The sequence below is a fragment of the Meleagris gallopavo genome, chromosome 3, assembly GCF_000146605.3.
Source record: "Meleagris gallopavo isolate NT-WF06-2002-E0010 breed Aviagen turkey brand Nicholas breeding stock chromosome 3, Turkey_5.1, whole genome shotgun sequence".
NCBI classification, from domain to species: Eukaryota; Metazoa; Chordata; class Aves; order Galliformes; family Phasianidae; genus Meleagris; species Meleagris gallopavo.
In genome coordinates this window covers 12,680,495-12,697,014 of record NC_015013.2, presented here as the reverse complement: position 1 = coordinate 12,697,014, position 16,520 = coordinate 12,680,495, and the positions used below count along the sequence as shown (strand labels likewise).

The following is a 16,520-nucleotide window of genomic DNA, read 5'->3' as shown; positions in this document are numbered from 1 at the left end:
ATTGCCATGTGTGTCAAAAGGATGGGAATGTATTATAAATGAAGACTCTCAAGCATTTGTTTGATCTCTGTTGCAAGGACAGAATCTGTACTGTTCCATCATTTACTCTTTGAAAGAAATGAAACCAATTGCTATTAAAAAATAAAATAAAATCACATAATAGAGCATCTCAGTGCTGTAGTGCTCTTGTAATGTGTTGAGATTTACTGTGGTCTTCTCATCCAAGTGAGGTATTTTGAAACAATTTTGCAATAAGTATGGAAATAATTTAGAAGAAAGGTTAGACTTCAGGAGGCTCAGCATTTTTATTGCATTTATTCAACTTATCATGAAGAGAGATACAGTGCCAATTTCTGAAATCCAGAGAAATACATTGTAATATTACTTTTGAGTTTTGATATTGATACAAGCCAATTATCTGTACGCCTAGGTATTTTGAAAGAAACAGCTACAATGCAAGAGAACCGTGAGGTTGGGTGTGAGGGGGTAAGAATCAGCCAAAAATACCCAAATGGCTTCTAGTTTGCTCATTTTCCTTGAGAGTTTTCCCTCCATATTACCTCTGAGTTCTTGAAGATGTCGGTTGTATGTGGGTTGTTGGTGTTGTTTTTTTTTTTTACATCTGTGTTGCTGATTAATATCCTATATAGATCTTTACAAACTGGATTTTTTGCTGGAAAATAAGTTATTTTACATTGTGACACCGATATCTCAGTGTATGTTGCTTCCTACGGAAGATAACAGAAAGGGTAGCCCCACTCCTTGCATCTGTTGTGTGAAGAAAGCTGCAAACTCTATGTAGATAAGATGTAGAGGGGCACGTGGAGTTTATTCTCCTCATTCTAGGTAAGGTTAAGCACCTGATTGTTTTCCAGTGTCCACTTTGCATGTGACTCCATAGGAAACATGATATACTGAAAGATCAGATCTTCTGTTGCCTATGCACTTTGTAATTGCATAGGAGTAAACAAAACTTCCCTGGGTTTTCAGTTTCTGATTGCTGCAGGTAGGATTAGGCTTGGGAAACTTGTTTCTCTTGTGGTGACTGTTGTTTTGTCAGGTGATGCCTTGATGTAGCAAAGAGGGCTTTGAATCCAGTACGTGTGAGACAAGAGCTTGACATGCTGTGCAGCTCCAGGATTAGGAATCCTGACAGCTGATTGAATTTATCATTTTCAGCAAGGAAGTGGATCAACGGTAGTTCAGGTGAGCTAAACGAACAAAAGTAGGATGAGAGTAAGGAAGAGGAATTATCAGGGTGTCAGGATTTGAAGGGAGCACTGGGGTATTAACCTCTCTTGTCCTCCCCTGTTGACATTGTGCTCAAGAAGTCATAGGGAAGATTGGCAGGATAAGGGCAGGAAATAGTTCAGCTGCAGGGCTTGGACCTGGCTTAGGTTTTGAAGTGAGGCAGGGACTGACTGCCTCTGAAAAACAGAGAAAGAAACATAAGCAGGGCTTACAGGAGCAGGAGAGAGGGGACTGCCTGCCAGAGCATAACCTTTTCTTCTGTATCTGGAGATTACTGACAGCTGATTCTTTGTAGTCTGCGGACATTGTCCTCCTCTTCTTCAGTGTTGCTCCAGCAAAGAGGTTGTAGACAATCTCCAGTGACTTCTGTAGCCCCATGTTAGAGATATGAAACGTTCCAGTATTTTACATAGCAGCTTATAGGAGGATCCACGAGACTAAGTTGTTGAATTCTTTTTTCATCCGTTTGTTACTTGCAGGAACCTGAGAAATTAATGTCAAACTAAAAACATAATGTCATTTTTAATCTTGGAACTTCAGATGTTCAAATCAAAAAGCCTTGGTTCCAGAGGCATATTTTACGAGTTAATTGTGGCCTCTTAACAGATAATCCTATATGTACTCACAGACTGCAACTTGTTAAGTTTTTCCTTATTCCACTGGAGTCTTCATCTCTTGTTAATTGCATACTCTTCATCAGTAGTCTCAAATATTTCTCTAAAGTTAACAGTTCTATCTAGAACTTGAATATTTCAGAGCATTGTGTAGCATTTCTTACATTCAGTACACGTTTTGCACTGATTTCAGGTGTGAGTATGGGCTCTGAAGTTGAGAAATTGAGAAGTTTTTACAGTAAAGTTTTATTATAAGTCATCTGCTATGCATCTGTGGTGTAGATAGAGACAGGTTTCTGTTCAGGGGGTGGTATTTGATTGATTTTATTTGATCTCTTTTAACCACGAGAGCTTCTTCCTTGTTCCTGCCTCTCCATTTCCATCTTCATGTTCGCTGTGCATTCCAGCTTCAGAAAATAAAGAAAAAATCTTCCTTCCAGGAGCTTCTTTGAATCTAGAGGCAGATCTATAGTTAAGAATTATAAGGGTGGGGATGTTGCTGGGAACTAAGCTGCATCAGGTTGTGCTCATCTGCTTCTTGTAGATGCACAAAGGAAACTGCTAATAAACAATAGGAATTCCTAATCAGATTCATAGTAGGCTGTGTGACGAGGGTGCCATACTGGTGTTTCTGATTCAATTGAATACTCTTTCGGATTTATTTTTTTTTATAAATCATTATAATTTTGTGTACCTTTAATGTTTATCTGTTGAGATATGAATTGTTTTATTGGTGTTTTCTGCTAGCGTAGTGTTCGTAAGCAATGTTTTTCTTCTCTCAGTTTATCGAAATGTCGATGTTGAATACAAGTAGTGTTGGGATTTCCTCCCCAGGGAAGTATTTGTGTCAGACAGTCAGTGCTTGATGGGGAAGTAATCCAGATACATGTCCGTAGTCTATTACTTAGCAATTCTAAAATTTCTGAGAAATGTAATTGATAATTTTATAATAGAAGAGTTTTCTCAAATAGAGAATTTTCAATGTGATTTGGAGTATATAAAGTGTTTTGGTGGTTTAGGGTTTTTGGGTTTTTTTTTCTGAATCTACATTTTCTTTTAACATCTGAACTAGGGCTATGCCTATTATAAAAAATGGAACTGCGAAAAAGTATGGGTATTCTTTATTGTTTGATAACTGCAGTAAAAAGAGCTTTGAGAATGGTGTTTCACATATGCAATTTTTTTCTATTATTTTAGAAGGTTTTTTTTAAATAACTTCTACATAATATAATCATTTTTAAATGTTTGTTTCTTACTCAACAGGTGCAAGTGACTTAGTTTGCAGTAACTAAGTAGGCATCATGTCTCGAGCACGCCAGCCCCCACTTGTGACTGGCATCTCTCCCAATGAAGGCATCTCATGGACAAAAGTGACAATTCGAGGAGAAAATTTGGGAACTGGGCCAACAGACCTCATAGGTAAGCTGAAAATAAATTTACAACTTTGGAGACTGTTGAGTGGCACATTTAGGATTTGATTAGAAGTATATTTTCTTTGCAAATAATACGGTGAAATCTATTGCATGTTATGAGAAATGCCCTTTCACATCCATGCACTTGAATCCATGAACTCAGGGATGCTCTTCAATGTCTAGCAAATCAGAATAACTGTACTTTGTTAAATGGCCCCTTAGCCTAACTCAGCATCCTGTGCTGAAAACTTAATGAGGGCCTTTGGAAATGTGTGAGAAGAGAGCAGATACAAAGGTACACTCCTTTGCTGCTTTCCCAGGCACTGAGACTTTCTATTAGAGCTGTTTTCAGTGTATTGTGAAGGTCACTGAGCATTACTGTTCCTTGAGTTAGTGTAAAAGCCAATTAGTATGTCTGCAACAGTCTACGACAAAGTTATTCAACAGTTCAGCTACAGATTGTGTGAAGAGCTTTCACTGTTTTGATTTTTTGTCAGTTGAATTGTTATGGTTCTGGAAGACTGATCAGTTTTCTCTGTGATTCTTCTGTGTAGATCTTTATGACCATTACCTTCTGTTGACGCTTCTCCAAGATGAGAAGTGCAGGCAAATTTAACTTTTCTGCATATGTTTTTGACCCTCTCTGTTGTTTTTCAATGCATTGGTTTTATTACTAATATCTCAAGATAGGAGAACATCATCTTGGATACATGCAGTGTACAGGATGTGAATGTACTTTTACGTAATACTGTATGCTCATTTTCTTTCATAGAATTGTTTTCCATATAATTAGCATTGATCAAGTTGATGTTTTTCACTGATCTGCTTACTGTAGTCCCGTGCTTTAATGCATGAGGTATAGCAGTCAGTTTGGGGCCTGCCATCTGTGAATGCAAGATTGCTTTTGCCTGTGTGCTTCTCTTTGTTCATTGAATTTCAGTGGCTGTTTTATAGCACCACTCAGTCTCATAAGATCTGTTCTGCATTTTGTTCTAGCTTTTACTGTCTTTATGTTCTGAATGAATTAATATCATCAGCAAATGTTGTAACCTCTTTAACTTGTCATTTATGAGTATACTGAACAGCAGAGTTTCTAGCACATGCCATGTGGAAATTTTCTTCAGTGAAAACATACCATTTACTGCAGCCTTGCTTCTGTGTATTAGCAAGTCATTTATGAAGTTGAGTCATATCCTATGGCTATTTAATATTCTTAGTCCTTTAGAGAAGAACTTAGTAAAATCTTTTGGAAATCCAAGGTAACTATAACTACTGGAATTTCCTGTTTTCTTTTTTCTAATTTAAGTGTATGTATACTTTGGTATTCATGCTACAGACAATCTTTCTAATTTGTTGAAGAATCATGACTTTTCTGAAGTCTATTGGAATTTTGTTTGGCTTTGCTAGAACCTATACTTCACTTCATGGCAGTAAACCAAGATTCCCAAATTCCATTCTTGGCCACCACAATGAGCTTTATGGCCAAGCCAAGCATGAACTACTACAATTTTCCCCCTAATTTCAGTTTGCTGCCTCTTTTAGAGAAGAGTTAGTATTTTTCTGAGCTGCTAGACAGGGTTGTGGTACCCTGCATGAATGTTTATTGAAACATACTCAAAAACTGGTGGTGTTATGAGTAGGTACATTCCTACTTATCTGTGTGGTTAATGTGTCTCAGTAACCCCATCAGCTTATTGGTGTAGTCTTTATGTAAGTGAACAACACTAGGTTCTTGAAAGAAAGGCATTTCCCAAACTGTTTCTCAGTATTACAGCTGACTGACTGCTAATTTTTTTTTGTTTGTTTTTGGAGTAACTCTGCAACATATAGCTGCTGCTAATCTCATGTTTTAAGGTAAAAGTAAAAAATTATTTGCTGTAATTTTTTTTCCATTTAACTCATTTGAATATCAGCTTTTCCAATAAGTGACCGAAGTCCCAGACACATTAAGATTTAATGGTTAAATTAGGCATGTAAATAGTCCCCATGACTTGGATGGAAATACTTGCAAAAGTGAGTCTTTGTAGGCATGCAATTTAAGCAAGTTTGAGTGAGGGTTTTATAACGTTTATAATCTACTACTTGAGATACATTAATGTAAAACAAAAAGCAGTGAGCTATTTTTTTATGTACATGGAGTACCACATGATAGAATTTGGCTTTTGGTTTCATTTAAGGGAGAGCCTTCTTGTAATCTATTTGTATCTTTGAAACTAAATAAACATTTTATTTGTAACTCCATAGCTCACAGTACAAAACATCACATCCGGGAGATTCACACAGCATTTATGCTCTTGAAATTTAATTTGTCTTTTATGATGCTTGCAGTTGTGTTTTTGAAGACATTGTAAAATAGTCAATTCATAAGCTCAGCCAAAATTGGGAAGTCTCATGAGGATTACTTGTTTCTGTTTATTGAAATAGGCAGATAATTTTATAGAAATAGAATTATCCAAAAATCTCCAAAATACTTTATGAAAACTAGACCTCTAATATTATATTCTCAAATATCCTCGTACCTTATAGCAGATCAAAATAAGGTTTTATTTAAGGAGAAATTGTCTCTGTTTTGAGGAGAAAATAGTGTTATTTTTACCACCAGAGAATCTCTCTCCAGATGCCTTTGTTTCAGCAGTTGCCCTGTGCCATTGCTGTATTTTGTGAAGTATATAAGAAGCTGAGTTTTTAGTTTGTGTTTTTAAGATACAGATAAATGTAGTTTCCCTCCATTTAAGAAGTGTCAGATCACGTGGTGTTCTCTTGTGAGCTTTAAGAACCTCTAGTGACTGGGAAATAATTGATACAAGGATCTTCAAAATTGTTATTGAAAGCTTCTACCCTACCAAATTGCTCAACCTTAGATTATACTCAAATGAATATGTTAATATTAAGAATTCAGGGTTTTTTTTTAAACTCTAGGGTGAAAAATCTGTCTTTATGAATGGTCAGGCTATTACTTAGTCTTAATTTCTGCTGCAGTGTATTTCCCAATCAGAGAGAAAACATAAAACCAAAAGATTTAATAATTTTAGTATAAGGTTAAAAGCCACGCGTCGTAAATATGTGTTTTTTTCACCATCTGTTGAAAAAATAAATATTCTAGCCTGGTTAAAATGTTGCAAATAAAGAGCAAACAAAATTGTTTTTGTTTTGAAAGACTTAGTTTGCTTGTTTGTTTTTGCTTCCTTCACCTCCTTTCAGGCATGCGTAAGAAATGCATCGCGTGCCCTTGCTCAAGTAAAATTTCCTTCAGTAGTAATAAGATTCAAGGCCTTTCTGTTTTTTATTTTTTGGGTTTTGTTTTCAAAATAGATTTTGGCAGGGAGTAGGGCATTTTAATGTCTGACAAAGTCATGAAAGCTGCCAAATTTGTCTGCTGTGTAATGTCAGGGGTTTAAATTGTTAGGAAAAGTAAGTGCGAAGCTTTGGTATTGAGCCACATATGCTGATCCTTTTCTGTCTGTATTTGCTAAATTGGTCATAGCTTTCTAGAAATTAGCCAAGCCAAACCAACAGGGAAAGAACTGCTATGCCTGACTAACGTATTCTAGTACAGCCAACACGCTAGTATGGCCTTATCATTTTAGACATATGGTAAAGGGTGTTTTTAAGAAGACGGTAATGAAGTTGTTCTACAAATCAAGTCTATTAGGAACCTTTTTGTATCAATATTATAGATCTTAAGAGCTTCCTAATTCTTCAAGATAAAGAAGTTCAAATTGGAAATGTGAAGCTTGTAGATCCAAGGAAAAAAATCTTTCTATTCCGTGAGCCAGACTCCTGATCTGACCAGAACTGATGAGATTGGTTTGTCAGTTGGTCTGATTGGTCAGACCACATGAGATATGAAGCCTCAGGGAAACCTGAACTCATATTAAAGTGTACATCGACTCTTAGTTGTTAAAACTATTATTAAATGCTAAACACTAACAAAATTAAACACTGACACAGTGTTTAATATGCCCTAATCTTTCTCTGTGAGAGAGCTTTGTCACAGAATCACAGAATGGCTTGGGTTGGAAGGGTCCTCAAGGATCATGAATCTCCAACCCCCCTGCCACAGGCAGGACCACCAACCTCCCAGTTTAATACCAGACCAGGCTGCTCAGGATGCCCCATCCAATCTGGCCTCAAACACCTGCAGGGATGGGGCATCCACAGCTTCTCTGGGCAGCCTGTTCCAGCACATCACCACTCTCATAGTAAAGAACTTCCCCAACATCCAACCTAAATCTTCCCTCCCTCAACTTAAAATCATTTCCCCTTGTTCTGCTGTTATCTACCCTTTCAAAGAGTCGATGGATAAAATGTTGTATTTTTTCTTCCAGAATGCATCATTTCTACTTCAATTATGAGAAAGTATAGAGGAAGAGACAAATGAATGTCACATGGCTGTTTTTTTTATATGCATACAACAACAGCAGTCTATTCAGCAGAATCATAGATTTTATACAGAAGAAATGAAGACAGAATAATTGTTAAGGAGCATTTTTTTTCTTTTTAAACCAGTATCATCTTTTTGCAGTGTCTGCAGAAGTATCATTAAATAAACTTGAAGAAACATTGTCTTTTTGGGAACAGTTAGCAGTTGTTCTTTGTTTTTTTGCTGGGCCAGGTCACACAGAGCAAACTTTCTACAGTATTACAGTGTGCAATGGTGAACAGCAGTTCTGTAGTCTGTGTCTTGCTGATGGAGGATATTATTTAGTTGCAGTAGCTCCGTAACTGATGAAAGAGATTAAAATAAGCTCAAAGTAGCACAGTCTCAAGTGACACTAAGACACTAGGACTGAAGTCACATGAGGAATATCTGAAAAATGTATTCATGACTCCTAAACTGTAGATGCTTGTAAGGCACTAGAGAAGGGTCATACGTCTGTGTCTAAAATACATGAAGCATCATAAATGTTTTTGCCTTACTGAATTTCAGAAGATACTTTTATTCATAGTAGGTTGATTTTTGAAATTTGTTTGTTTTTTTTTCTTCCCTCTAGGTTTAACAATATGTGGGCACAATTGTCTGCTCACTGCTGAATGGATGTCTGCTAGTAAAATTGTGTGTCGAGTTGGACAAGCTAAAAATGACAAAGGAGACATTATTGTCACTACAAAATCTGGTGGCAGAGGAACTTCAACTGTTTCCTTCAAGCTGCTGAAACCGGAAAAAATAGGTACTTCTCTTGTTCAAACTCGCATTTGTTTTGGTTGCTAGACAAAAATATAATTGAATGCCTGTATAAATGAATTGTATGTTTAAAATGGGTCCATGTCAAGACAATCCTTAGTTGTCCAGAAAAAGCAGGGTATATTATTAAAATGTACAAATGATATTTGTGGTATCAGTCCTGCTTTCTCAGTATCCTGATAAAATCCTCAAGGACTAATGAAAAGTGTCCTTTTTATTTGTAAACAGAAGCACTAAACTTGTAAAATTTTCAGGAAATTCACAACAGATCCAGAAAATATTCATACTGCTTTTTAATTTACTAGATATATAGTTCACTCTGAAAGTAATACCTCTGTTTATTTCCATGGAAACAACAAGAGATACAAAAAATACAATAGCTCTATTTGATAGAGCGAATTTCCAACTACAAAACGCTATTTTTCAACGTAGTCACCACCATAACTATGTGTTTTTGCATACTGATGAACAAGAGCCTGCATGCAGTGCTAGCCAAATCTGCACCAGCAGAGGTAACTTTCTGTTTTAAGCTGCTGTGGCAGTGTCATTGCTAGGAAGATGTTGCCAGTGCAGTCCATCATTCATCATCCTGAACAAAATGCCAAAAGAAGGTACAAAATCTGGGCTATGTGGTGGGTGTAGTAGGACAGTCCAGCCAACACTGGTAGTATACTTCATGGTCTTCAAACTGGTATGGAGCCTGGCATTATTGTCTTGTAAGAGAAAGATTGTCTTCTTTGGCCTTATTCTGAAGTTTGAGCCTTTAGCTTAGTCAGCATCTCGATGTAATGGTCTGAATTGATGATTGCCTGGGTGCCAGGAAATTCAGAAGGATCACCCGTTTACAATATTCCATTGTTGTCACCATTGTTTCCAACACATTGAAGACAATATTCAGCTCTGTACAGAGTTTCCTGGTCATAATCTGCCAATTTGTGCAGCTGAGTTCATCAAGGTACTCTTCATTTCTTGGTGAGACAGCAGTACATGGCCATATGGAACATGGCTGTTGCCTCTGCTGAAGCTCACCACCCACAACCTTGCTGTGTTCACGTCCATTGTATGGTCTTGATAAATGTTCAGCAAGCATTGATGAATGTCAGTGGGTGCCATTTTTTTCTGTCAGTAGAAATTCATTGCCCTTTGTTTCATACGCTCTTCCATGCTGTTGGACTGCCCCTCTGCTGCCATCTGTAACACTACGACAGAATATAATGGAATATTGGTGTGAAGATTCAAGATCTGCTGCCGTACCATTAGCATCTGACTCTGATATTGTGGGCCATCATTATAGAATAGGAGGCATTACTTTCAGAGAGTTCTTGTAAATTCAAAATATAAACCAGATAATGAGTTTTAGATCTAAATCCTGAGCTGACAGTTGGTCTTGAAAAGGAAAAACTGAATATTTAGTATTGTTTCTGATTTGTAGTTCAAGCTACCCTCCAAGGTCTCAAGTATTTCTCTTGTGGTGTTTAAGCATTAAAGTTATGTTGTCAAGCAGTCTAGGTACTGTAGCCTTAATAACCTCTTTTAAACATTGTATTTTAAATATTGTATTTTAAACATTTGTTTCAGAGCACCTTATTGATGAAGTTGTCTAGTCATCTTTTCTAGCACTAAGATTCCTACAAGAATATCTGTTTTTGTCTTTTGCTCTCTGCAGTCTAATGGAGTTAAATAAAGCATTATTTCTTTTAAGCTGAACTAGGAGCTGGCCTCTAGAAAGGTGAAACGAGCAGATATTAATGGTGAAATTTTTGGTCATGGGAGAGGAAAATTAATATTAAAAGAACAAACAAAAAAACAACATTGGGGACTGGGTATTTTCTCGTCTTGAATATCTTATGTTAAAGAAGGGGGTGATGATGAACATGGCTGGCTGCCTTTTTGGCCAGAGCCAAACCTTTACCTGTTGTCATTGCTGTAAAGCTGTGGAAACAAGGCCAGTCCCTTGTCCAACTCGAGTCATCTATTTTGGCATGCGGCCAAAACTACCTTACTTTTTCATTATTAGTGACACAGAAAGGGGATCTTTCCTAAAATATGCAGGTAGGAAGGCCGCTGGCTAATTACTTGTTTTCACAATAGCTGATGACAAGACAGATATCAAAATACTTGAAGGAATGGAAAATGTTAATATGCTATTATTAAAACGCTTTTAATTTATATGGACCTGTACATTCTCTAAGAGGTAATGTTTGATGCCCAGTCATTATTAATACCTTTTTAACAGCTAAAATAAAATAATTCAGCTTAATTGTATCCAGGTTGTTTTGCAGTGTAACTTCCAATATATTACCTAGGCATCCATTTTATATTTATCAGGATCTTTCAAATTAGTTCAGTATGTTAGAATTTGATAGTGCTTGACAGTCCTTGTTTTCTTAAGGATTTGTGCTTTGTTTTCTCTAGGTATCTTGGATCAGTCTGCTGTCTGGGTAGATGAAATGAACTATTACGACATGCGCACTGACAGAAACAAAGGGATTCCCCCTTTGTCCCTACGCCCAGCTAATCCGCTTGGTATTGAGATAGACAAGTGAGTACCAAATGCCTTTAATCCACTTTTTTAGTGTTTCTCTCTATATATGTCTTTGTAAATTTTAGAAAAGTTTTAATAGTTTACAGAGCAGGAAGGGATTTAAAAATGCATGTGCTTTAGTGCATAGTGTTTGGGACTCAGTTCTTGGTGCACAGTCTCTTCTGCTTTACAATCCATTTTTGGATCATTAATTAGATCTGTAGATAAAAAAAAAAACTATGGATCTAAAAGCCTGATGTGTTGAACTCCACTGATGCTTATATTTTGAGGACTGGTAAATAACCTAAGGCTTTGGATTTATACATTGTGGTTATGGAATGCTTACTGGAGCATCTGAGCATCTGAGTTTAATGGGGCTTTTAAGAATGTTTAGATTGCTTTATGTTGCTAAAATTGTACTGTAAAATGTGATTTATTATACCACATCAACTTGTTTATTTTATTGAGTTATTAATACTACTTTCCAACCCATGGAGTTCTTTACTTTTGTTCGTAAGTATGGTGGAGTTTGACTTTTTTCTGAAATAGAAACTTTCTGATAATTGATAAACAGGATCATAGAGCTTTAAAAGTGACACTGGTTGTGCTCCAAACCTGACCAACTCCTAGACATGTCAACATGGTTAGTACTTATCCTTATCAAGAAGTAACTCTAGCAAGAATAAATGCGATTTAAAATTAGACTCTAGAGTCTCGTCTTCTAAATAGTCTATTTGTGACAAGTACTTGTGCAATTTCATTGATCCTTTTAATCAGATGGTGGAGAATGCAAACGATTTCAGAATAATTCCTCTCCCACAAAGGTGGGGTAATGTAATTGTATGTTTCTGTAGCTAAAAATTCCCGATATGATTTCTGCTTATTTGAGGTTTGCCAGTATCTGTGTTAGTAATTGCTTGGAATTTTATTCAATCAGTGCCTCTTACTATTTAACACAATAGACAACGTCTTCTGTTATATTATTAGTAACAGAACTCAGCTGTCTCCGGTTTTGTTTATTACCTGAATTACTGCTCCTTTGAAACCCTAATAGTTTTAGGTCTGAGTCTGAATCCTGAGAAAACATGACTGGAGTTGGAGTAGTTCTTAAATCTGTGTAAATATATGACTGTTTAGTCCGAAGTCTTGCCATCTCAGTGTATTTTAAACTTCAGTTATTTCTGTATCAGTCCAATGGTTTGTGATTATTTGACTGTTTTCTCAGAAGATATCCAGTCATAATTTGAGGGCATCACATAGGCAAATACATCCACTGTGTCCATTGTTACTTTGTTTTGTTGAGAAACTACACTTTTCTTGAAATTTGTACGGGATTTCTAGTGGATTTGTCATCAGCTTCCTGACTCTGGTTGCTCATTTCCTTCCTACTTAAAATAGATATTTTTCTTTTCAAAATACTAAGCCGTATTTTTAAAATAAGCTGGAGATGTTTTCTGTTTCAAGCATTATTCACCAACCTCTTGGTATAATTTCTTACTGATTCTTCTTTCATCTTCTGTTTTCCAACCCTGTTAACTTGATGGTCTAGAACTGTGGTCAGTGTTTCAGAATCCTTACAGAAGACCTCCTGTGTCTGCTGCTACCCTCCATTGCCTGTTTGTAAATTCAGGTTATAAAATAGCAATCATTATTTTTTATAACACAGTGTTACAGTGTGAACTAGCCAGGAGGCACTGGTTAGCTAAATTGCTACTTTTGCTACTGACATGGCTGCTCATTCTGCAGTGATGACCCGGATTCCTTTATCTTACCTCTATCTTCTAATGTTTGCTAGTGTTCCTCTGTTTGCACCTTCCTTGACAAGCTTGTCTTCAAACTCCAGATGACAAAATCTTTCTTAATATTTTTACTGACTGTTAATAAAAATTGTTGGTGATAAAGTTAGCAGATGATGCAAATACTGTTGGGAAAAGAAATGTGGCTTATAGTAAAACTTTTATCTGCAGATTTTCTCAGGTTTTCTTCTCCACTGATTGATTTGTTGGCTTTTTATTGTTGTTGTTTAAATTAGGTACTTCCTTAGTCCGTCTGATTTATTCTGTTGGCATCGCATAACGCTAAGTTGTTAATCAGTCAGACAGTAGCAAGTTTCCTTTTAAATGGCAATATATTAACTGTGTCTGGTTACTTATTCACTGAAGCACTTAATCTTAAAGCCTGTATAATATGTTTTCAAACATTGTATGAAATGTTTGTGACTGACGTTAAAACTATTTTTCTCTGCTTTAATTCTTCATTGAGCCCTGTAATAGCTTTTTCAAATTTTATCTGAGATTTAAGTCAAGATAATCAGTTCAGCTGCATCAGCCCTCTTGTGTTTCTCACAAGAATTCTTTCATTAAATGCATTGGCTATGATGCAGTTACTTATAGCTTGCTCTCATTTTGAGAAAATGTTTAATGTGGTACTCAAATGTAGAACCAAAATTAATACTTCTTACAGCCATGACAGTGTGAATTTGATAAGTTAAGAATTGTTTTCCAGAAACCTGAACAGGATCAGTTTAGGATTAGCTTGGAGTCATTTATTTGGATGGTTGTTAAATAAGAAACTAATAATACCATATTTTAAGGGTTTTATTTGGAAGCATTAGTGATAAGCATGTTAATGAAACCTCACATTTCTTTTTCACTCAAAATTAAAAGGAAGTCAGAAATAAATACAAGTAGGAAACAAAAACCATTTTGTGACATGGGGGGAATGGGGAAGTGGAATGTCAAGTTAAAGCTTGTGGTCTGCTGACCTCCAACTTGAGTGGAGGCAAAACAGGAAGATTATGGTGAGAACTACTGTTGAAAATGAGCAGTTTGAGGGAAGCATTACAAGTAGTTGTGTGGAGGGACTGAGAACGAGAAGTCACGGGGAGGAGAGAAAGATGGGAAAAGACATGAAATACCAGGGCTACCCATGTGCTGTGGGTAACTGCATGATGTTTAAAGTCGTGACTATAGATGGATTGTTCTGTGTGCAATTTTAAATGCCTCCCCAGTGGGAAATTTTTCATAATTTTCTTCAAAAATTGAAGCAAAACAATGTTTGCTTTTATAAAATAATCTTTAATACCGTATTGTTTAGTTAAACATGTTTTCAAGTACTTGAAGGATGAGTGAGTAGGGAGAAATATTTTCCACAGTGGTGGAAAGATGGGCAATTATAAATTAAGAAAGGGAGTAGATAAGCAGGCTATTGGTATTAACCATTATTAGGTAAGGGAATGATTTTTTACTAGAAATGATTAAAAAAAAATTGTTGAAATATTGGGATGTTTTAAAATTAGCCTAATATGATGAAGAACAATTGTGTGTACAAGCAGACTAGATTTCATAGCATTCTCCTTTGTTAATACCTTTAGCATCTTTAAGCCATTTTTAACGTGTGTAGATTAGGATATATTTGAATTTTGAAGCTGACACATTTAATATTGGTCTGATTTAGTGGAATTTCAAATCCCACGCCTTGCAGCCTCATGGCTGTTAAGAAAAGGAGTGCCAAACTTGTGCAAATGCAGTAAAAAAAACAAAGAACAAACAAACAAACAAAAAAGGCTTTTAAAGAAGGGACAAAAGAGGAAAAACAGAGTGAGAATGGATATGAGAAGATGAGGAATGAGCTGAGGGGAGCACATTGAAGAAATGGCAGGAAGTGGGTAGTCTGCAAGTAGAGAGAGAGTAGTTCTCCTTGCAGAAGGTGGTTGTCAGTCATCAGCAAACGATACAGAAAAGACAGTTTGGAAAGATGTAGATCACCTGTCCTTTGAGATTATTTTACTTTAATATAGACTGTGCTTAGTTCTAAGAGTTGTTTTGTAAATTCGATAAAGTTTTGTTACAGTGCTATCACTTAATGCACATTGCTTGCTATCAAATATTTCCTTCACATTATAAAGCAGATATTTAAAACGTTTAACATTTGAGTTCTATTTTATTAGTTTTCCGGATGCCGTAAGGACTTAAAGCCTTAGTTTTCTATCATCATCTGGCTTTAACTGCAAAGCAAGTCTGTGCCACTCTCCGCCCCAAGGATTATTCCTGACTGTGGTATTACAGAGATGTAGCCAGAAGTCTTTACAAGAGACTTAAATAGCTTTCAGGAAGAGAAAGAGTATTCGGTGTAGTGACCTCAATCTGAGAACTGTGGAAAGTTGGCATGGAAATACTAACAGTAACAGTGATGTTGCAGTAATTGGACTGGTTCTCACTCTTTGAAATAGTTACAAGGAACGGAGTGGTAGACTGTGTCCTAAATTTTGAACAGTTCTAGGAAAGAAAATATGTGAGACGTTTCAGAAGAGCTCTGAGTAAAATCAGATGATGAAAAATTTGAATGTGCCCAAGACTTGTGAATGAATTGCTTGCTCAGATGTGTTGCATACATTCTTACACTCTCACATAAGTCCTTTATGTGAGAGATTCCCTGCCTTCTCTACATACACTGTTAGACCTCCTCTCCACGAAGCAGTAACTGCAGTAGTTTGAAAAAATTTAAGTATTGTTTGTTGTTTTGCACATAGCTGAGGTCATTATGGTGGATACATCTCCTACATGAAAGCAAATGCTGACATGTTAAGTACATTCCACATACTTCTATATCCACCCACTCAATACAGATGCTTCCCTCTTCCCACGCCAGCTTCCAAAGCGGTTCATCTGCCAAAGGGAAGAGATGATCTTATGCTGCCATCTAATGGCAAACATCATTTTGCTGCTATGAGATAGGAAGAGGCTTTCTGGAGCCTGTGGTACCGTGTTTATTTTTAAAGGACTTGTATGAAACTTCATTCTTGGATATGATAGACTTGTGGAAACTTTTATCACAGTGGCACCTAAGAAACCTATAGGAGAGAAATGCAGAATGTGTGTCGTATTTTTATGTTGTTAAAAATAATAGTAATGTTTACTACTTGTAAGTCTGATGAACAATTTTAGGTATCTGCGTATCAATCTCTTAATAAGTTTTACCACATTCTGCCATTTTCAGATATGGTTGTCATTTGTTGTCATATTTCTGATAAACCCAGCACTATTAGACAGTAATTGTCAGAGCGCATCTGTGTCTTTGCTTTAGGAAGGGATCTTTGTTAGTACCTTTTGACTTGTCTTGTTTAGTCTACTCCAGTGTCCCTTACGCTGGTCTTCTTGCGTGCAGGATTAACAGAGTACAGCTGGTACAAAGCCTGCTTCTAGAAGTCTGGTACCAGACAGAGAGGGAGTGTAGAGTAGCTCTAGGTTGACATGTTTACGCTGGTTGCTATTCAGGATCTGTGTTTATTTAAAGTTGCTCCTTTTGACCTATAAACTCCTGTGGAATTGAGGTTCAAGTTACCTTTTGGTCATTGTGTCCTGTTTTTGGACTTGCTTTTAATTGGTGTACATTGTCATGTATGCTGGAAAACACACACCGAGACTCTGGGAGCAAAATAATCTTTACAGAAGTTACAACTTAGTGTTGCATTCATAGTCAAGAGCCCTGTGTATGTATATGTGTATATATCTATATCTATATTAAATTTTTTT

The 16,520-nt window shown here is 36.4% G+C and overlaps 1 protein-coding gene across 1 annotated transcript in view; it reads left to right on the top strand.

The window, feature by feature from the left end:
* Nucleotides 1-3,130: 3,130 nt before the first annotated feature.
* EXOC2 (exocyst complex component 2) overlaps nt 3,131-16,520 on the top strand; it is a 117,457-nt gene continuing 104,067 nt past the window's right edge. The window contains exons 1-3 of the mRNA XM_003204773.4: nt 3,131-3,284; nt 8,272-8,448; nt 10,878-11,004. Coding sequence (XP_003204821.1) covers nt 3,167-3,284; nt 8,272-8,448; nt 10,878-11,004 — 422 coding nt within the window. The 5' untranslated portion in view covers nt 3,131-3,166. The remainder of the gene's footprint in view (nt 3,285-8,271; nt 8,449-10,877; nt 11,005-16,520) is intronic.